The sequence below is a fragment of the Lynx canadensis genome, chromosome C2, assembly GCF_007474595.2.
Source record: "Lynx canadensis isolate LIC74 chromosome C2, mLynCan4.pri.v2, whole genome shotgun sequence".
Taxonomy (NCBI): domain Eukaryota; kingdom Metazoa; phylum Chordata; class Mammalia; order Carnivora; family Felidae; genus Lynx; species Lynx canadensis.
Window position 1 is genome coordinate 50,479,810 of NC_044311.2, and position 22,576 is coordinate 50,502,385.

Here is a 22,576-nt window from a genome sequence, read left to right on the forward strand (position 1 = left end):
ACCTGGCTGAAGTCGGACGCTTAACCGACTGCGCCACCCAGGTGCCCCACAACGTATTACCCTTATCTTCTTTTCACTAAAAGTTTCTTTGCCTTGCCATGGAATTAACATTTCTCTCCTAGCATATCCTGATAGTCCTATGAACATACCCCATAGTTTTTATGTACAGACACAACAGAGTTATTCAAAACTTTTACTGTTTGGAGAGACGAGAACTCACTGAACCTTCAAAAAAACTATACCCCTGCACAAATATAAAAAGATTAGATATAAATTTTTCAGAGATAAAAGAAAGCATAAAGGAGGTTACAACTTTCAGACTTCTTGACAATGGTGTTTTCTAGACAGTTCTCATTTATAGTAACTTCTGTGGAAAGGCAAAAGATAAAAAATAAATTAAAAATATATTTGAATGGGAGCATCTTGGTGGCTCAGTCGGTTAGGCGTCCAATTCTTGGTTTCTGCTCAGGTCATGATCTCATGGTTTTGTGAGTTCGAGACCCATGTGGGGCTCCAAGCGGACAGTGTAGAGCCTGCTGGAGATTCTTTCTCTCCCTCTCTGTCTGCTCCTCCCCAACTCACACTGTCTCTGTCTCTCTCAAAAATAAATATAAATTAATAAATAAATAAATAAAAATAAAAAATTTAAAAAAATATATAAATATACATATATAAGCATATATATGTATATATATACATATATAAGTACATATATATACACACACATATATACACACACACACACATATATATGTGTGTGTGTGTATATATATATATATATATATACACACACACACACACACACACATATATTTGAATGTATACTATGTTCCAGGCCCTGTGAATTCACAGAAAAAAAAAAAATTTAAAAAAAGGACTTTGAATCTTAATAGCAGATCCCATTTTTAAAGAAGATATTGGGAATACTTTAATTTGTTGAAAAACAAAACCCAGCAATTGCCATTTAACCCTGGTGTCCCATAGTAGTTATCTGATTTTATTCTAATACTGTGTTATTTCACCTACATTCACTATTCTGTACATTTCTTATAGGAGTTCTTCCAAAGAACCAAAATGAATAAAGCATCTAAATGATGCTTGGTGGTTATAAGCACCCTGGAAACTTCACTGTAAGAAATAATTTTCAGCATGTAATTATCAGTACATGAAAATATGAGGAATTTTAACTGAGAAACTTAATACAAAATACTAACAAAATATGAACACAGCCTCTTTTTCAAGTTCAGGAAGTAGGAAGAGCTATAATTTGGTGAAACCCTTGTTTATGAATGGATTTCCCAGGGAAGTAATAATGATTTTTAAAAAATGCTTCTGGTTATAAAAGTTTTAATATTCATTTCAATAGTGTGGGCACAAAATTAAAACACACGGAGAAAAAAAATCATCTGAGAATCTTTTTGGCTTCATTTTAACTTTTTCATAATAGGCTCAAGGTGCAGGAGTCCTAGCTCCATAAGGAAATTAAAGGGGCTTAAGCCATGGGTTTAAATTACCATGTATTACTAATTCTAACCCCTAAATGTGGGGAAGGGATTATTGTTTTCGGGTGGAAGACTGAGAGCAGTGAAATGTCATTCACAAGAGCCCCAGTTGAGTAGTGTCAACCCCACAATTCTGCTTTATAATGCAAAACTGTCTCTTCTAATCTCCATACCCGCTCCCCCCCCCCCCATCCAATACTTCCATCACTACTTCCTTGTCTTTAAACTTACTGAGCAGATTCATGGGAAAACAAAACAAAATGGTTGCAGGCAGATTTACCCTGAAACAAATCTTAAAACAAAATGGAGCTGGCGGTATCCCTGCACAATGAAGTACATAAGACTTTAAATCAAAGAAAGAAGGAAAATATCAAATATCTGTACGTTCTCAATAAGGATCATGAAGAAGCTTACGTCAGTCCCAGCCATTTAACCCTTAAAACATCAAGCCTATGCGCAGGCATTAGACGAGGTCCAGGGTCCAACTCCCCACAGGTTTTCTGGGAGGCCAGATACCCCCACCCCAACCTTGCGTAATCCAAGACTGACTCCCCTTTGCCACTGCCTTGCCCACTGGTATCCCGTGTCTCAGAATTCCTTCAATGACAGGCACATGTCATTATTGCTCAGCCCTTAGCCTTGGCTCTGGGGTTCTTAAGGGTTTGAGAGCTTAAAGCCCAGGATGGTTCTGTGCATGAGGTCTTATGGGAAGTCAAGCTAAACGTGTCCTGAGGTTGAGTTGAGAGAATCTGTGAGCATGGAGGTGGCTCAGAAGATTGGGGGCAAGTGTATGCCATTCTTACACCACAGATGAGGCAATCTGGGGGCAGAAACTGGTTTAAACCTCATCAGAAGGAAGGTTCAGTGGAGGAGGCATTTGGCAGAGGGAAAACATAGGAAATTTCATGAAAGAAGGTGTTGTTACAAGCATTTCCAGCAGCCACTATGCATACCACTAATCTGGAGCAGAGTAGTGGGGTTGTAGGGGAGGCATCATTACCAGAAAACAGCCCGGGGCTGGGAGAGACCATGGCCTTGGAGGCCCCACCACTAACCAACCGTGGAAAGACACTTCTCTATCATTTCACCTCCTCATCTATAAAATATGTGGAACTCTTCAGATCTTCCAGAGTTGCCTGTAGATGGGAATCCTACTCCCCATTTATGATATGGAACCTGTCTGAAAGCCCACTTTTATTCCACATGGTCTTTACCCCTTCCTTGCCTAGTTTCATTGCTATTTCAAGTTCTTTTATTGAAGTGCAGGTGTGAAAGCAGCCCCCTCAACCTACCCCTTCCCCAGAGCTGGAGTGGTATTCCTGGTTCTTGCAAGAAGAAGTAATCAAAGTAAAAAAGAAAAGGCTACGTTGTTATCGTATTTGTTAACTCAGGCCAGATGCTCATTAGCAATACACTAGAAGCCAAAAATGAAAAACCAGGCTGCAGCTTGGATCCAAAAATAAGGGCCAGGCTCTGTGGAAAACATCAACAGATGCAAACCAGAACAGGGAAGAACGTTTTGTCTGCACCATTTGAAAAAGATAGAACCTTCAGCTGTGTCCCAGGCCCCCAGACATAGATCCGTGTCTGGTTTATCTGTAGGGGCCACACAGGTATAAAGAAAAGGAGGAGATACTCCTATCTCAGTATGAGAAGCGTCTAGAACTGTGGTCCTCAACCCTGTCTGCAACTGGAGTCACCAGAGGATCTTTTAAAAATTCTGATGCCAAGGTCCTGTTCCCAGAGATTCTGATTTAACTGGCCTGGTGAGGGACCGTAAAAAAGTCACCCTTTAAAGCTCCCCAAGCTATACAGATGTGCAGCCAGAGCCGAAGACCACGACCCCTCATCCACGGTAGCGAATGGGGGAAACGACCAACACGCTGCACGCAGTCTTGGGTTGGAGACCCTTTCTCACTAGGGCTGGAATGCACATGCTTCCAAAATGTTTACTTACTGATTCAACAGATGATTATTAAGTACCTACTGTGTGCAGCCTCCACTTCAATGGCTAGGGTTAAAAATTTTAAATTAAACTCGGTCCTTGCCCTCAGGACAGTTGATGGGGAAGTCGCATGAGAAAAGAAAGTATGTAATTGCAAAAACAATGTGGTCAGTACAGTAAGAGCGGTTTGTTCAGAGTGGTAGGGGAAGAGTGAATGGGGTGACTCCCCTCAAAGTCCGGCCACAGAATCTTGAAATTAGAGACGAAGGAAGCCTGAGGTCCCCAATTTTGTGCAAGGAAACGAGAAATCAAGAGGTTGGGACATTCTCAGGAACACAGAATTAATGGAACAAGATCTCAAATACTCATTCTGACTCGCCGGAGGAAGTGTTAGGGAACTGCGTCTTGCAGCACTGAATTCTGAGGCTGAAGAATAAGCAGGATTTGGGCACAAGGACATGGGAGAGGGTTCCGTTCTCCAGAGACTCAGCCTGAAGCTCAGACAGGAAAGGGACTGCAGGGTCATTCCCTGGACCTGATCTCAGGCGGTGGCCAACAGCTGAGTGCCCCCTCCTCCAAGTCAGCACTGGTCCTGGGCTCACATGATTTCTTGCTTTCCAGTGCAGGTTAGGGGGGATGCTCCTCCCTCCAGCTCCACATTTCTCTGGGAATCATTCTATTCAAATGAGATAGTAAGCACATTAATTTTGCCCAGTGAGTTGTCTAAGTTCAATGAGATCTGGGTTTTGAACTTCTAACTTTAAACTTTTCAGCAATATAACAGATTCATAACTCCACACACCTCCAGATTAAACACCCTTTGACCATTTGGTCAGCCTTGACTACCTAGAGTTGGCAAGCGCTCTACTTGCAAAACAAGAATTGTTAAATCCATCATGAAATGTGTTGAATTGGTTCTCCATTCTCCCCTTCCTCTGACCTTGGTGTTGTCTTTAAAGTCTCATCTTCTCTCTGGGGCACCTGGGTGGCTCAGTCAGTTAAGCACCTGACTTCAGCTCAGTTCATGATCCCACAGTTGATGAGTTTGAGCCCCAAGTCAGGCTCTGTGCTCACAGCTCAGAGCCTGGAGCCTGCTTTGGTTTCTGTGTCTGCCTTTCTCTGCCCCTTCCCCAGCTCACACTCTGTCTCTCTCTTTGTCTCTTTCTCTCAAATAAATAAACATTAAAATTTTTTTTAAAAAATAAAGTCTCACCTTCTCTCGTACCCTACATCCTTTTGATCAGCCCTATTGGCTGTCCTTCAAAGTCTATCCAAAATTCAAGTACTTCTCCCATCCTTGCTACTACTACCTCAGACCCACAACCATTGTTCTGTCTCACCTGGATTTTCACAACAGCCTTCCAGCTGGTGCTTGTGTTTCAGACTTAGCCTCAGAGGTGTGATCTCCCTACCACAGATGCTCCACTTTGAGAAGGGTCAGACTGTGTCACTTCTCTGTTGGTATTGGCCTGTCCAGGGTCCTTCCTAAGACTGACATGACCCCATGTGATCTGTTCTCTCTGACTTCTCGGACCTTACTTTTTCTTCTCTGACCATACTGGCCTCCTCACTGACCTCGAAAAGGCAAGCGAGCCCCCTTCCCCATGATTCACCCTGAGACTGGAACGCTGCCTTCAGATGGCTGCACAGTGAGCTCATCCACTTTCTTTAAATCTTTTCTCCAAAATCACTTTCTTTGCGAACTTTATCAGACTACCCTATCTAAAATCTCAAGGCTCACCCCCTGACATTTCATATACCGCATCCCTGCCTTATAAAAATGACTGTCTTGGGGCGCCTGGGTGGCGCAGTCGGTTAAGCGTCCGACTTCAGCCAGGTCACGATCTCGCGGTCCGTGAGTTCGAGCCCCGCGTCGGGCTCTGGGCTGATGGCTCGGAGCCTGGAGCCTGTTTCCGATTCTGTGTCTCCCTCTCTCTCTGCCCCTCCCCCGTTCATGCTCTGTCTCTCTCTGTCCCAAAAAAATAAATAAAAACCGTTGAAAAAAAAAATTTAAAAATGACTGTCTTTAATGGTCGTCAGTAAACACTATGTATTTTATGTTTTATTGCCTTATAAAATTAACATTCATAAATAAGTACTGCATATTTATTTTTTCTTATTATTTTGTCTTTCCTCATAAATCTACTCCAGAAGTAATTTTTAGTTTTGTTCACTGTTGCATACTGATCATTTAGGTATAATGCCTCTCACATGGTATACTCAATAAATACTAGCTGAATGAGAGAGAACAGAAAAATTACCTGTGGCATAATAAATATTACAATTGCATTTATAGATTCCTTTCCTGATAGTTATAAAAAAAAATCCAGGCCATAAGCAGGTCAAACTGCAATATGGAAAAGGAGGTCACCAAATCTATAACCTGAAAGTGACTCAAACACAAATTGAGGGACATTCTACAAGTACGTGATTGGGACTCTTGAGAAACATCAAGGTCGTGAAAGACAAGGGAAGACTCAAGAGCTGTCACAGATCAGAGGAGACCAAGGAGACGTGATGCCTAAATGCAATGTTGGATCCTGTGTAGGACTCTGGGACAGAAATAGACACTGAACTTCAGAAAGGGTCTACAATTTAACTGTACCAATGTTAATATCCTGCTTGCAATGAGGGCACTAGGATGATGTGTATTTTAAAGGGAGGTAGCCTACTTGAAAACATTATTACATTCTAAATGTCGAAATATCTCTTCCTACTCAAGCAAGGAGGTTATTTAAATGATAAACATGTTTCCTGAATGAACAACAAGAAGCAATTACCCTGTAAACCACCAGCAAAGCAACCAAGTAACCAAGATAGGGTGTGTGTGTGGTTATGTGTGTGCGTGGATACATGTGCAAGGGAAGTTTTCTTTTCTTTTTTTTACAGTTCAGTAATTTTTCTATGCCATCGTAGCTGTATGCTCCGGATACAAACAGATTTTCAAAGCATATGTTCCTTGATGTCTCAAGGAGTTTCATCAGAAGACATAATAACAGTTCAAAGTTCTCTTTATACTCTGCTTGTAAAAGGTTAGAAATAACAAGTGTCAGTTTAGTAAAATTATCTTCTAAGTAACATCCCACTAATTTAAGATTTCACAGTGAAGTAATCAGACACCATTCTAGGTCTCAAGAAGGCATGTTCTCATTAGAAGCAGAAAAATGATTAAGAAACTTGTCACAGAGGGTTTCTGAGAATGACATTAACTAATAAACCACCTTATATTTTCTGGAGAGGAGCAGTAAAGAATAAAATCGTACAAGCAGCATTCTCCTGTCTGAAGGATGCTACTTGATAGCTCCCCATCAGAAAGGAATTCACCCTATTGGTAAGTGGTAGGTCTTCATTGGGGGTGGCTGGTGAACTCTGCCTGCACTGGGTCACCCCCTCCTCACTGGAGGCCCTGCAGCCAGGGAGAAGGGCCTTCCCTTGCCCTTCTCTGGGAGCGGGCCTGGCTAGCTGGGCTCCTGAGGTCAGGGAGAAATATATCAATCACCCAAGGACTAGAAGAGCTGTTGACAAGCATTACTCATGTTTCTATAAGTCAAAACAAACATGTTTGTTTGGTGGGAAACTATCCCAGTATTTTTGTAGATTACCAGCAAAGAGGCAATTACATCCAATTTCGCCAAAACTTACTGACCATCCTCTAAGGACTGACTCACTTCTGTTCTAGGGCTGTGGACATAAGATGAATGGAATAAAATCCTAACCCTCAGATAGCTTACTTCCTTGTAAAAGATGTAGAAGTTTGTCAGCAAATAACTATAAGATAAATGGGTAGGAAATGTCTGAAGGACCAGAGAGTTAGCATACCTGAACTAAGTAAGCTGAATATAAGAATAACCAAGTCCCCGAAATAGAACCAAACTTTGTTTTTGCTAAGTTATAGTGTAGGCATGTAACTGAGTGTAAATATATATGTGATGCCCATATTCTACTTATATTAAGATGTTTTAACTAACTGAAAAAGAAAAACATTTATTGCTATTTTTTTCATAATTCATTACTGCTTTGATTTGAAATCGGAAGCGTGACACCTACTTCTTCTGAACCAAAATGTCAATCAGACCCTATACCTTTTCACCATGATATATAGAATGTAGCCTTAAATACTTAAACTGGGAGTGGTAGGTAGTTGTTTTCAGATTTATTTTGGAATAAAGCTTCTTCTAAACATAGGCTCTCCCAACATGGATCACATCTTTGTAAATGATGGTTACCAGTAAGGTGATCTCCAAGATGTGTGTGCAATCCCAGTTTTCAACATTACCATATTCGGTCTTCAGTACCGTTTTGTACTATTGCTCGAGAATTTTAAATGACAGCCCTTCATTTGTACTATCAAAAATTAACCAAGGAAGGTAAGCTGAATAATGGTGGTTTCTTTTCATAAAGTTTGTAAACCAGTATTCAATGGCCCAGTTGTGGAAAATGAATTTCAAGCTATTATTTTCATTTCTGGAAACTGATTTCAACATGGGCAAGTGGACCACATTATTCCTAAACAAATGAATTTTCCAAAGACTCTTACGTGGTCGGGACTGAGAGAAACAAACGAGACCTTTGTACAAATATTTGCAAATAGCCCTGTAGAGAAATATTCAAAAGGTGTAAATGGGTTGTAATATCAGTAAGAAGCTTGCACCTTTGGGCCAGTCTTTGCTGCTGAGTGGAGCTAGGACTATTCCCTCTGATGACATGAACAGTTACAAGAAATCTCTTTCAGTTTCACAGCACAAGTAAACCAGCAAATTTATCAACCCAACACTGACCTGATTTTGCTCAGAGATACAGAAGACTAGCTAATCCGTGGTACTAATTACTTGTCCCATTTCAGCTTTGTAGCCCAAAGCAATTCCTAATGAGTGCTGAAATTAATGGACTTATGTATAGTGCCCTTACAAAATAGTGCCACCTCCATTCTGTTGCTTGAGAGATCCAACATCAGCCCTCCCCTCTGCGGGAGCCTCGTCTTGCGGTAACACTCATAGCTGGGAATAGTGTGTTCTACCTCCATTGGTCTGAGACCTTTCTCAGTACCACAGAAGCCATTTCTCGATGTTTTGCCTTTCAGGGACTCCTTGTCTAAAAGTTCTCGGACCCCTCCAAAATTCTCCCCGCATCACAAATAAATACAGCTAAAGGTCTGCTCTTACTTACATCCACGTTCTCATTTGCTACAGTAGAAAGTACCACCAGTGACTGAACTTACCCTGAAAGTTCTCAACCCTATTTTGAACATGCTGAGCTACAATGTTTCTGGTTACGCTAAGGTTTGCAAACGCTTGTTTATGCTCTGGACTTCTGCTGCATTCAAAAGAAACTCTTATAAAAGCATTTGTCTGTAAAAAGGTTTTGATGCCCAGGCGATTTTTTTCTTTAATAGAGAATTACATTTCACAGGAGATCGCTTATTTTCTTCTTGTTGGAAAACACACGCGACCGCGACCGTTTCTTCAATCCATTAAGTTTTTCAGCGCCCATCTTTTCTGTGCACCCGTCATGGCTGGTTTTATTATGGTGCCTTAAGTTGTAATTTTTCTGGGCGCACATTCTCTGTTTGGATATTCTTTGCATCCAACCCCTCCAACCCCCACAAAAAGTGCGCTCCTATCTTTCTTTTTTTATACTCAACTCTCTTTTTTAGGAGATGCACAAGCTCATCTTTTTCTTAATTTTACAGTAAGAAAAATAGTAGTAAATGTGTAGTAGTAAATAACTGCTATTTGATTCCAATGTTGGATGCAAAGGAAGGTGTGTGGGTGCTCGCTACCTAGGGAGGGCATAACCCTTACACAGAGGGCACTGTTCAGGGCATGTCTGCCTTGTGGGGACACTAGTCTTCTGTGGTTCAGAGAAGCTGGAAATCAGACATTTTAAAGGAAAATTTCCTAATTATTTAAATAATGGTACCTTATTCAAAATGTATTAAAACACCAAGCAGGTCGACATCGTTCTAGCCAGACACAACAAGTCTGCAAGCATTTGGAACCTCTGGGGATGGAGGGTGGGACAGGAAAATAATTCATAGTCCCTGAGAACAAAGAAGAGAAAAGATCCGATGATATCGGCGTGTTTCTGTGGAGTGTGGAATCCAAATGCCGTGATTGATTCGGAAGTATTCTCATGAGGATACCCTTCTTGAAGCCGGGCCTGTCTGGGGAGTCCTGCATATTTCACTTAATAGATTGACTGATGTTGGATTCCTTATCTGGAAGTAGGGATGATAAAACTGTCTTGGAAGCTTATGAAATGATCAGAGATCAAAGTATACACGTTTCTCGGATTCCTGTGACCATTTGTGAGGTGTGAGCATGGGAGCTCTGGCTGTTAGGAAATGCAGAACCAAAGATTTCAGACACATGTCTTTGTATGCCCCACACATGCCACTTGTGCCCTGGCTCTCGCTCTTGCCCCCCTGCCTGTCTGCATCACGTCTCCTCACTCTGTGGAATGGCCCACCACAGCTTGTCAGCACACACTGATGCTTCTGCCCCCTGGCTTTCCCTGGGAATGCCTGTTCCTTCCTTCATCATTCAGTAACCTCCCGTGCAGCTCAACCAAAATGTCACCTCTTCCAAGAAGTCTTTCTTGACTGCCACCTCCCACCAGTCTAGTAGAGCACTCCCTCCCTTCCTGCCTTGTGTTTGCCTGGGTTTAGCCTTGTGCTGTTGTCAACTGTGAGCTCCTGAGAGGGAGGAACTAGGTCGATCATCTCACTGTCCCCAGCATTTGGGTGCAATGCCTTTGCCAGGCATGCAATTCGGGCTAAAGACAAAAAATGGATCAAAGAGGGAGTGAATGGTTGCGGTGACTGTAGACTGGTGTGGGGAGAGCCCACTAAGTCTGCTTCCCTCTTGCTTTTAATCTTTATTTTTGAGAGAGAGAGAATGTGCGCAAGCAGGGAATGAACAGAGAGAGGGAGACACAGAATCCCAAGCAGGCGTCAGGCTCCGAGCTGTCAGCACAGAGCCCGACGTGGGGCTCAAACTCACAGACTGTGAGATCGAGACCTGAGCCGAAGTCAGAGCTTAACCAACTGAGCCACCCAGGTGCCCCCCTCTTGCTTTTAAATGCAGATCATTGGCTGATTATCCCTCTCTTGCCCTGCCTTCCCAGTCCTCACTCTAGCTCTTGACTCCATCCCCAAACCAATGGAGATTTCCACCCTGGAGTAACAGGCTCAAACAGAGAAGGTGCTTAAGTGTCACCTTTTGGGGCTTGAAAGCATGGAGAGGAAGGACATCCGAGAGGATTCCTTTGGAAAAGTAATAGGAAACACAAAACAGAGTCCCTTGTTGGGGGTAAAGAAGGGAAGAACCATAACACAAGGTCTCACCTTCATGTTCAGAAATGGTGGCCTCGTGTACCTTTTCCCTTGTGCCTTCTGAACTGGTGGCTTCCGTGACAATGCATGTGTAGCCAAAATGGGCTTGGTTGCCCTGCACTCTTGCACACTAGCCTTCATGGTCCCGTAGCAGAAGAAAAAGCGTTTGGTAGGACAGGGCTGCCATAGCATAGATGGGGCCTTTGAGTGAAGAAAGACAGCCCTTCCTCCAGAGGGATGCAGACCCTGGCTGGAGTATTTCCCGAGGGGAGGAGGGCGGCTGGACTTCATCCAGGCACCCCGTGTGCCCCTTATCCAGATACCTTTGTGAACAACCAACTGAAGTAGCCCTGTTGCAAGAAAAATTATATATAATATTATATAATATTAGAAAAATGTTCAGTACCTTGGATGGCTCAGTCAGTTACACATCCGACTCTTGGTTTTGGCTCAGGTCATGATCTCACGGTCCATGGGTTTGAGCCCCACAAAGGGCTCCGTGCTGACGATGTGGAGCCTGCTTGGGATTCTCTCGCTCCTTCTCTCTCTCTCTCTGCCACTCCCCCAGTCGTTCTCTCTGTCTCTCTTAAAATAAATAAATAAGTAAATAATATTTAAAGAGAAAAATGATCATAAATAATGTGCAAATATTTATTTTCTAGGAACATGGGTGACATTTGGAGGTCAAATTTCAGATGAGGTAAGTTACTTTTGGCTTCCATATTGCTGATCAAAGAAAATGTAAAGCTGTACAGTGGGAGTCTTCTTCCTGGGGTCCTGGCATTTTATAAGGATAATGTTTCAATCACGGGAAGTGGTTAAGACTGAATCAAAGATTATTTTCAGTTTTATTTCCTTGTATTTTTCACATTTAGACTATTAATAGCCCTTGGGGCTGTCAATCTATTATATGTGCAGGTTCAATTGTTAGAGAACAAACCAGTTTGGAATTAATATTTAGTAGCTTTATGGAAAGATTTCATTGCTGGTGTGTGTGTGTGTGTGTGTGTGTGTGTGTGTGTGTGTGTGTTTTAGCTCCACCTACCATGACCAACTGGTTCTAGTTTGCAGGAACTTTGCCTTATTAGCATGGGATGTCTCAGTCCTGGACAAAAAAAGATAGTTGGTCACCCTGGCTTGGACAAGTTAATCCAACCTCTCTGAGCCTCAGTCCCTCTGATGTAAAGTGGGATGATAAAGTTTACATTGGAGGTTTGTTGAAAGGACTAACCATGTTCCACATATGAGATGTTTATATAGCCCTTTGACTCGTAGGTAGCAGACACCCAATAATGGCAGCTGTAATAGTTTATTTACTGTAAAATTCCTTTAAATCTTGGTTTGTACGTTCAAAACAGGGCTTACCAAAGTGATATTCTTATCACCGCGTTTAAGGAATGTCTTTTTGGCACAAGTGAGTCATGCAGGCCTTGAACAGCAATAACCCCCCAAGGACACTGTCCTCAAGTCCCTCTGATCCTTTTTTGCCTGCCTGCGCACCACTGAGGAGTCTGCGATAGCATGTCTGAGTGGATACGCTCAGTGGGATCCAGCCCACTCTGCCACCAGATTTACTAACATTTACTAACAGTTGCCACATCCATAAAATGCAGGGGAGAGCCCCTACTCAGCAGGATTGTGATTAAGATTAATGAGACGATACCTGTGAAGTGTTCAGCCCAGTGCCTGGCCCCGAACCAGCTCTTTATAAAGGTAGTTCTTACTATCATTCCTAAGGAGAAGCTCGGGGGAACAGAGGGTCTTTTCTACAGCTCCCAAGGTCACCAGTGTTTTTTTAACAGATTCAGGGCGGGGAGGGGCAGAGTCTTATCTGCACATCCTCCTCTGTCTGAATGCATGTCCCCAGTATTGGGCCTAGGTCGCCACAGAGAGGTTGTCACAGGGAGGTTGCTTTGCAAGGCAGACTGCACTGGGGATTAGCATACAGAACCGTTATTAGAAAGTTGGGCCATGATGCGGTCTCAACAATGACCACACCTGACCCCATGGGGAGCCCCAACGCTGAGATGGCCCTGCAAAGTTGTCCCAGGTTGGGACAAGAGGACTGAGCATTTGTATCCTTTGTTTGACCAATCATCGGAGAGAGGCCGCCCTGGGAAGCAGGTCTCACCTTGGGCTAGGCAACCGTGCTTAGCCAAGTGCAATTTCCAGAGAGAACCGACAGCTGCAGGCCATCTGATGGCAACACTCCTAGCAGTGAGGGGGAGAAGTCCTTCTGTTCTGAAGGAGGATCTGGGTGGCCATCACAGGGTTCATTATGGGGCCCTCTGACTGGCGTCAGGTAGGGTGTGTGGAGCACTGAGGCAAGTCCACAAATATCAACACAGTGGCCACAGGCTCAAGTCACATAGAAAGTAGGTGACAGGGAGGGAGGGGGATCTCAAATTAATAGTCCACCGTATCCAGCACGTGCAGCACCTTCTCCTTCCTGTTAAAGTACTGAGAGGAGAAACAGACAAAAATATCTTCACTTTAGGAGCAGAGGGGCCAACCGTTAAGGGCACCATTTCCCCTTTCACGTTTGCCCTCCCCTTTACAGCATCTGCTCTCTGCTACCACAAGCCCAGCTTGCCCAGGTCAGAGTGTGCTAGGCTGGGCTCTGAAATACATCACTTCAAAATTACCGTTCTAAAAACTGCACAATAATACTACATGAATGGCCGCACAGGCCCTCACCTCAGATGCAGACCAGACAAATGGCTAGTGTCCTTCCAAAGAAGAGCTGTGACTTTCCTCAGGTCCCTGCAGAGAGAATGCCAGCAAGGAGAAGACAGGAAGGTACAGGGAGACCACAGTCCCACCAGCAGCTGACTTGCCTGAGCTCAGCCATTTCCATGTGGGAAAAATGCAGACCAATAGCAATAAATACACCTTCCCGATTTTTCTGCCTTGTCTCTGCTTCACGTGAGCTCAGCACAAAGCAGGTACAAATTTTGAATCCCAGAATGACCACGTTGTGATGTGCTGAGTGACACAACCATGAGTCCTGCCTCAGGAGGTGATGACATCCCTATTGCTGGGAGAATCCACCTGTGTGTTAAATAGCCACTGGACAGGGATATTATCAAAAGGACCCACACACCACAATACATAATTCCGTGAGGTGCCCCCCAAAGATGATTTGGCTTCATCATAAAACCAGGAGAGATGTTACTCCTGTAAATAATAATGCCTTATAGCACTTAACTTTCAGAGTTTTACTTAGATTTTCTTACCTATAAGCTAGTTAGGGTTTCTTGAATTGTAGGTAACAATAAATTCAAGTCAAATTGGTTCAACCAGTATGGGAAAAGTATTTTGATTTTCATACTAGAAGTGTAGATATAGGGCAAGCTTCAGGGTGGACTCCATCAGTGGCCTCACTGCATTTCCCAGGGATTCCCTGGGAAGGCCCTGTGTTCCTTTGTATAGCGACATCCTCCTCAGGTAGTAAGACAGCTGCAGAAATTCTAAGCCTTACTCAGAACAGCAACTCTAGGGAAAAAGGTGTTCTTCTAGAAACCTTGTAAGAACATGGAAAGATGTTGCCAGAAGTCTCAGCATATCTGTCCCTGCATCTCATTGGCCCAAAGGTGTCACATGACCTTCCCTGGACCCACTTATTTGCAGGCCTGCCATGCCATGTTGGAAGGGAGGTGTCTACTTCTACTGAAGCCTGTTGGCTACTTGGAGGTCCTGAACAGAATTGTCCTCATTTTGCAGATGAAAAAGCTGAAATAGAAAGAGCTCAAATGGTCTTGTCCACGTTCATTTATCCAGTAAGTGGTACACTCAAGGCCAGAAAACAGTTTTTGTTAAGTCAATGACTTCATTCTTTCACATTCAGGTCTTTAAATTTTATGGTTGGGAAACATTTCAGCCATTACTTAGTCCAAATTTCCATCCAGGATTCCTTATCTTAAAATTTCTCTCTAGATAATATAAGGCCTCTTTCCCAATAATAATCCGCTAGTATGTGATGTGACATAACACGAGGATAACATATGATACAAGCACAGTAATTTCTTAAACGTAGGGCAGTCACGATGGGAAAAACTATACTTGTCCTAACTTTCCATTTCTCCTTTGGAGAAATGTCATAATGGTAGCAAATTAAAAGCAGTAATCACATTTTTGCTGCTATTACTCTAGAGGATTGGCATGGACTCCCTTTTTTGCTAGCCTAATAATTTTCTTGATATGCCGATTTTAAAAACAACAGGAAAACAGTTTATCTTGGAAATGCTGATGAAGCACCCTTAGCCCACAATCAAAAACATAATGGAAAAATCAATTTTAATTATTTGTGAGGTGTGTAATTTTTCAGTTGGCCCATAAGTCTAGCAGCAAAGTGGGAAAATGTCCCCTCTCCACTGCTATCCCTCTCTAGCTCTCCCTCAAGCTGTTGTCTCTAGCGACGCCTGTACTCTTCTGTCATGCCTGCCCCTTGCACTCAGCAGCACAAAGGAACGAACCGGATGCTTGGAGGGGTATTTGCGGGTGGGGGCCCCGGACACCCAGTGAGCCAGCGTGCTCACTGGCTCCCGGCTGCCATTCAGCTGGCTGGTTGCTCTGTGACAGCGGCTGGGGTTTTGCTGAGCTGTGGGTGGCGTGAGTTTTACAACAGTCATGACTCTGTCTAGCCTCTGGTTCATCAGCGCAGTCCTCTAAGCCTCAAGGAAAAAAGGCACACGCTTTTAGGTCAGGAGTCACCCAGCTGCCAAAACCCATCAGCTTGGAGAGAAAGGAGGAAGAAGAGAAATGGAGTCACCGGTGATACAACTGAGCCTCTTTGTCAGAGGGATGATGCTGCCACAGGGAATGTTGTCAGACCAGATCTTCCGGGCAGAGTGAACAACACAAATCCATCCACCTTACCTCACTGCTCCTGAGGGCTGACTAATCCCTGCACTGAAGGAAGTCTCCCGTAGTGCCCAGTCTCTGTCTGAGGGAAAGGATACTTTTATCCTATATATGCTGGTAGAATCTTCTTTTTTTTTTTTTCTCATTGTTTTACGACTGATAAAAACAAGGAGGGAGATTTCAGTGTTCTTAAACACCACCAGAGGATTCAACGTTGCTTGCTTCCTAGGTTTAGCAAACATTTGTTTTTTTCTGACTGACCTTTACATCCTCTTGCAGGTTGCCGAACGTCTGATGACAATTGCCTACGAAAGTGGGGTTAATCTCTTCGATACTGCTGAAGTCTATGCTGCTGGAAAGTGAGTCAGTGCCTCCTTGTGTCCCTTACGTGGTATTTGTGGCACCAAGAGTCTGCCCAGGCCATTGCTGTCATGCTGGTGAGAAGGGTCTGCCCTTCCCACACGCTTTGGTGGCGTTGCCTTTCTCCCTTCCGCTAGCCCCTTCACCAGAGCTGGGGATATTGGCTGCCTCTGGCCCCTTCCCCCCCCCCCCCCCCCAAACCTTCCTATCCTTGACCCCTGTATGAAGAATGGACTGAAAACAATTGCCATAGCCTTCCTGAGGGGCAGAGGCGGCTGGGACCAGAGTGGTGGCAGTGAAGATCAAGAAATGTTAGTTGGAGGGATGCCTGGGTGGCTTAGTCAGTTAAGTGTCCGACTCTTGATTTTGGCTCAGGTCATGATCTCACGGTTTGTGAGTTCAAGCCATGTGTTGGGCCTTGTGCTGACAGTGCAGAGCCTGCTTGGGATTCTTTCTCTCCTTCTCTCTCGCTGTCTCCCTCTGTCCCTTCCCCCCCCAAAATAAATAATAAATATATTTTTTTTTTAAAAGAAGTATTAGTTGGATATAGGAGTGAGGAAATAAAGGAGCAGATTCCAGTGTAGTTGTTCAAAAGCTAGTCTTGCTATTTCGTAACCATGTCTCGTAGTTACTCAACCCTTCAGGGAAACTGGGACGTCCTCTCTGCAGGGAACCAGGGACTGCTTTTCCTGTCTGCAGGCCCATCCCTCCACCTAGCATGACAAGTAGATCAGAGATTAAAGGAGGGGTCCTCAAAGATGCCAAGAAATTTAGTATATTTTGTGAGAGGGCATTTCAGACCCCATTCTGAGGACAGAGAGGACTGCAAAAGGGCCTTGCTGGAGAAGCCACACCAACTACAACCTTCCCACGGACCTGAGAACAGGTTCCGGGCTCTGACACTGGGCTCACTGCTCGTCACACCATGTGGGGAATGTGCCCTTGGGGAGACCTCAAGGTTCATGCCCTCTACGTCCTGGCGCGAGAAGCACGTCTCAGAACAGAACTGGCGCACCTTGGCCACCTGCTGCCAACACGGACAGACTGACTCAGGTAGCTCCCAGAACTGTTTGAGCAGCTCTGCCATTTTCTACCAGGACTGTGGCGCCTAATCCCCCGCAGGCCTCACTCCCCAGCACCCTCTTCCAGGCGAGGAGCACAATCAAACTGCTGGACTTGCGGAATCAGGTTCATCGTTGCCCGATCTGTGTTGTCCTTGCGTGGTTTCCTCCTTCTCAACGGCAGATCTATGTTTGAGGACGATTGGGGAAGTTCAGAGCCCACGTCCCTGATGTTTTCTGTTGAGTCTAAGGAGAGGAAATACAATTGATAAGGCCTTCCTCCTTCCCACATCTGAGCCTTTCTCAGTGTTTTCTTCTTTTGTTGAATCCTGCTAAGGTTGGAAAAGGGAAGTCCTGTTTGTATTTCTACTATGATTGATAGTCAGTCCTGGTTAATTACTGACTGACTGTCCAGGGTGCAACTGAGCTAGGTTCCCACTATGAAATGCAAAGTTGCAAAGGACAGTGTCAGAAACAGAGGGCTGGGGAAGAGAACACCGGTGTAACGTCCCCTGCCTGTCTGTCTGGAGCGTGCTCCATAGCTACCCCGCAGCATGGTTAATGCCAGGCCGGGCACTCCAACACAGACAGAACTTTCAGCTAAGATAAACAGTGTTTAGTGACGATTCCCCATCTATAGGACCCCAATGCACAAAGTGCTAATTCCATTGACGTCCCCATTCACAAAGCCTCTGAGAGCCCACCTGCTTCTTACAACATTGATCTGACCGGGAGGGACCTACAATAAAACTTCAGTCTCCTTAACCTTGGGTCCTGGCTCAGGTAGGTGGAGGGGAGAAGACAGCGGAGATGTCTTCGCTGTACCTCTCCACGACCCACTGTAGGGGCGGGAAGAACATTTCTCTACCTCTCCCTGCACCTTCCTTCTGTGGCAACACTTGTCACTAGAACCCAGGACATTCTCTATGTGGGCCACTGCATCTGCAGCCCTAGCCTTTGGGACATCGAAACACCCACATGGTTTGTTTTGTTTGCTTGCTTTGTTTGTTTGTTTGTTTGTTTTTTTCATCCTGCAAGATCTCCGGGGAATCCGTATTTTCTATCTAAATAGGACAAGGTCTCATTGTCCTCCCTGGTCACAATTGAAGACCACAGCAATGAGAAGGGTAACCTTGACTCCCACTGGACTCCGCCAAGCAGGATATTTATAAATGGGATCAGCGGTTCAAAAGCACCGAACTGCCAAGTGACTCTGTTGTTTCTTAGTATCAGGACCACAGGCGGTCTCCTGCCAGTGTGTCAGGATTTGGCAGGTGCCTCTGGAATGCTCCAGGAGCAGGATTCTGCAGGCACAAGCAGAAACAGCGGAAACTGTGCTACTAGCCGAGAGCAGCTTCTATTTTCAGGACATGTAGGCACTGAGAGTTCAAACAACGAATGGCTCTTGTGTTTTTGGATTGACTCTTGTGTTTCCAGGACATTGTATCCTGAGCTATTATCTGTTTCCCTTCCAGGGCTGAAGTGATTCTGGGGAGCATCATCAAGAAGAAAGGCTGGAGGTAATGCATTCACCATAATCATGTACTTCTCTTTCAAAAGACTGTTATTATTTTGTCCCAGAGAAGGAAAAATAAAATTGCATGACAACTAAACAAAAGGCTGTCAAAAAAAAAAAAAAAGTCAATTTTTGGTAAAGAAACGATTTATAGTGGTTTGGAAATAAATACTAACAAGTTCATTATTTGTGCTTTAGTAAGTATTGACTAGTCATTGATCACAATGACTTCCCATGGGGTTGAGCAGAGAGGAGGGGAGGTTCATGAGATACTCATGCATAAAAGAAAGGGGTATTTCCATGGTTTCTCACCACTGTTTGTGATAATTTGGTGAAGAAAGACAGCTGATAGGGAGCTGATTATATACATGTACTTAAGTTCACTGTTCATCTTATTGACAACTCTGGATGCAAAGAAGTGATGAAAAGAGAAGTCCTTGTGATAAATACCACAAAGCTCTCTTATCTGAACACAATTAGCCCGCGCCTCTGATGTGTGCCAGGAGCCCTATTATCTGGGCGTTCAGGGAAGTGCTTCATCTGCTGTCCTTGAGGGGTTGCATCCCATTCCATGGTGTCCGTATCCAGTGGTAAAGGGGAACGCCGCCTCTGTGGGGCGTGGGGCGGCAATCCCCCTCCATTTCACCATGCGTGTCAACCATGACAGCCACTTCTTCCCCAGCAGGAGCACAGAATCAGGCAAAGACCACGGAACAAGTTTGGGTCCTCTTCTGCTCTGGTAGATTTGCCATTGGCCAAATAAACAACAGCTCTGTAGTATTAGTGGAAATGGAGACCCAGAAGTTTATGGAGATGTGAACAAAAGAAGTTCGATGACCTACTTTCTCCCCCTTCTTTCTCCTCCTCCCCCACTCCAGGGATTATAAGGGGATTAGGAAAAAACGATATTCACCCTTAAATATGGAAGAATTTTCATATTCCCGCCCGGTCCTCCACCTTGCCTGAGTAACCTTCCCACTCACAAGGCTGGTCTGTCCATCACCGCCCAAATCACTTCCCTAGAGCTCCTGGAACAAAGTGCTGGCTTCAGACATGTGTTCTCTCACAGTTCTTTAGGCCAGAAGTGCAACATCAAGGTTTGAGCAGTGTCCTGCTCTTTCTGTAAGTCTGGATAGAACCCTTCCTTGCCCCTTCCTAGCTTTTGGCTTTTGCGGGCAATCTTGGGCCTGCGCTCAACCTCTGCCTCCGTCATCAGATGGCGTCCTCCCCTCATGTGTGTCTGTGCATCTTCTTAAAAGGACACCAGTCATATTGGATTAAGGACTCACCCTACTCCAGTATAACCTCATCACCTCATCTTAATTTAACTAATTACATCTGTAATGATCGTATTTCCAAATAAGCTCACTCTCTGAGGTACTACTGGGGGTTAGGACTTTACCATGTCTTTTTAGGGGACACAACTCAACCCAAAACAGAGACCCTAGAGATGAGCCCACTAACAGCCCTGGTGAGCTGTGCAGCGAGGTGTAGGCTGACAGAGCACCTGAGGAAGGAGGGGAACATCAGTGCAGGAGCTCTTTCCCCTCAACACCCAGAGGGCACCTAACCATCACTCTCCACAGTTTGCAGAGCCTATTATACACCTACAGGAAAACAGATTAACGTGTTTTTTTTTTCGTTTTCTTTTTTTTTTTAATTTTTTTTTTTTAACATTTATTTATTTTTGAGACAGAGAGAGACAGAGCATGAACGGGGGAGGGTCAGAGAGAGAGGGAGACACAGAATCCAAAACAGGCTCCAGGCTCTGAGCTGTCAGCACAGAGCCTGACGTGGGGCTTGAACTCACAGACGGGACCGTGAGATCATGACCTGAGCCGAAGTCGGACGCTCAACCGGCTGAGCCACCCAGGCGCCCCTCTTTTTTTTTTTACAAACTGCCTTTCAGTCTTGCAAATAAAAACCCAAGCTGTCACCATGCTACAGAATATTGAAATCAGCACACAGCTGCCCCTACAAGGCTGGTGAAAAGATAGACCGTATCATCCTAGTACGGAGTCTATAAAAACAATTTCAACTGGCATACTTGGCTTCTAGTCCCAGGACCACCACTTGCCCACTATGCCAGCTACTTCACCTCTCTGAGTCTCAGTTTCCCCACCTGCAAAATGGACGGCGTAACTGTTCATGAAGTGCTGTACTGTGAAAGTGAGATAAAGTATGCCAGAGTATTTTGAAAGTTGTGCTATATCGGTATAAAATACTCACATTATCGTTCTCCACCCACTCAGAAGAGTTGCTGGAAATGCCTCCATGATGGTCACTGGTCATCTGCCAGGTTGCTGTCTATTCTTGCTCTTTGAGCCTACATGTTAGTGTGCACACCTGCGTCACCCAAACGTTTTCCAGAAGGCCTAACTTTGAAAACAGAAGTCCATGATGGTATTTGCATAGAGTGTGCAGCCTCTCGGAATAATCTAGAGGACTGCATTAATTTTTTATAATATTCCATCCAGCCTTTTGTTGAAGCTGTGAAAGTGTTTGCTAACAGAGATCTGGCCCCCCCGGGGCAGATTGCCGCTACACTAGGTATCGTGAGGTTGATGGATGAACCTGGAAAGTACATCAGCCTTTCTGCGGTGTGTAATCTCCAGATGCGTGTATCTGTAGAGCTTCCATTACAGTGATTCAAATTACTTTTCAGGGAATTAACTTCAGTGGGATGGGGTTGCTGACATTTCCTACAAATTTTTCTTGTTGCAGCTAAGCTGTCGGAATTGTCACCCTTGTTCCCCATTGGTTATCATTAATCTTACGGGGCTCTCATACCTGCGGGCCCCAGGGCATCAGCTCTACAGCTGATGGAATTATGAATGCCTTATTTCAAATAGTCCCAAAGTTCGGTCTTAACCTTTGAATCTCAAAGGATTTTTTTTCCTAGACCAGTTCAATTGAATTACATACTTGGAGAAACTGAATTATACTGAGATCTGCCTCCCGATTTTAAATCATATGGCTGTAGGTCTCAGGACATGTTTCTTATTCCACCATCATGACGAGACGATTGCCATTTCCTGCCTTGTGTGTGGTTTTGAGAAGGCAATTAGTTTGCTGACAAGATTTCCGCAGTTCATTCCCTTAGGAGTAAAGTGGTTAAAACCTTGCGTTAAAAATTTTAGCACTGTTTTCCTAAAATAACATTTCCATTTAATAGGACACTCAAAGAAATTTTATCCCTATTTATTGATTATTATAATTTACTTTATCATTCATATTTCCGTGCAATCAGTTCCTGCCTGTGAATGTGTTGGTTGGAAAGCATAATAACTCAGAGCCACTAGGGCCCGTGGTGCTTGGCAGAGGGTGGATTTAGCCCCAGGAAAACTCACGTTCAATCAACGTTATGTCAGATGCTAAATAAGTATTAGCTGGTGCTACTAAAGCAATCCATCCTTTATGCCAGTTCACTCACCCTCTCATTTACCATTTCTGCCCCTCCATGCCTACCACTCACCCTCTTCACCACACCCCCCCTGAACTGGTGGCTTGTGTCACAGCCTCCTTCTCCTGTCCCTCCGGGTATAGGTCACTTCCCTTCACCCTCTTCGCCTAGGATCTGACTTCACATCCCCACTCACCACCTTCCCCTTGTCCCCATATTTCAGTGACACGAACGAACAGATTTACCACTTTACCAATTTTTTTTAAATGGGAGGTACGATAAATTCTTTCCAATGCTATATTATCCTAACTCAGTACAATAACCAGCAATTTACTTAATATTTCTCTGTGTGTGTTTGTCTAACGTACAGGAGGTCCAGCCTGGTCATAACAACCAAACTCTACTGGGGTGGAAAGTAAGTTAAATACCTTTTCTTTTCCCTACTTGACAGGAGATAACTAGTAGCTCATGCTTTTATCCTTTTGGGCAACCATTTTACATCTAATGTACTAAAATTAATTGGATTGGAGAGAAAGAGTATTTTTCCTGCCCTGAAGGAAATGGCAATTAGCCTAGGATTCAATGTTAGCAAG

At 44.2% G+C, this 22,576-nt stretch overlaps 1 protein-coding gene across 1 annotated transcript in view; it reads left to right on the forward strand.

Annotated features, from left to right (window-relative positions):
• KCNAB1 (potassium voltage-gated channel subfamily A member regulatory beta subunit 1) overlaps nt 1-22,576 on the forward strand; it is a 300,690-nt gene that overhangs the window by 170,888 nt on the left and 107,226 nt on the right. The window contains exons 3-6 of the mRNA XM_030329018.2: nt 11,443-11,480; nt 15,923-16,002; nt 18,540-18,584; nt 22,354-22,398. Of these exons, the coding sequence (XP_030184878.1) occupies nt 11,443-11,480; nt 15,923-16,002; nt 18,540-18,584; nt 22,354-22,398 (208 nt within the window). The remainder of the gene's footprint in view (nt 1-11,442; nt 11,481-15,922; nt 16,003-18,539; nt 18,585-22,353; nt 22,399-22,576) is intronic.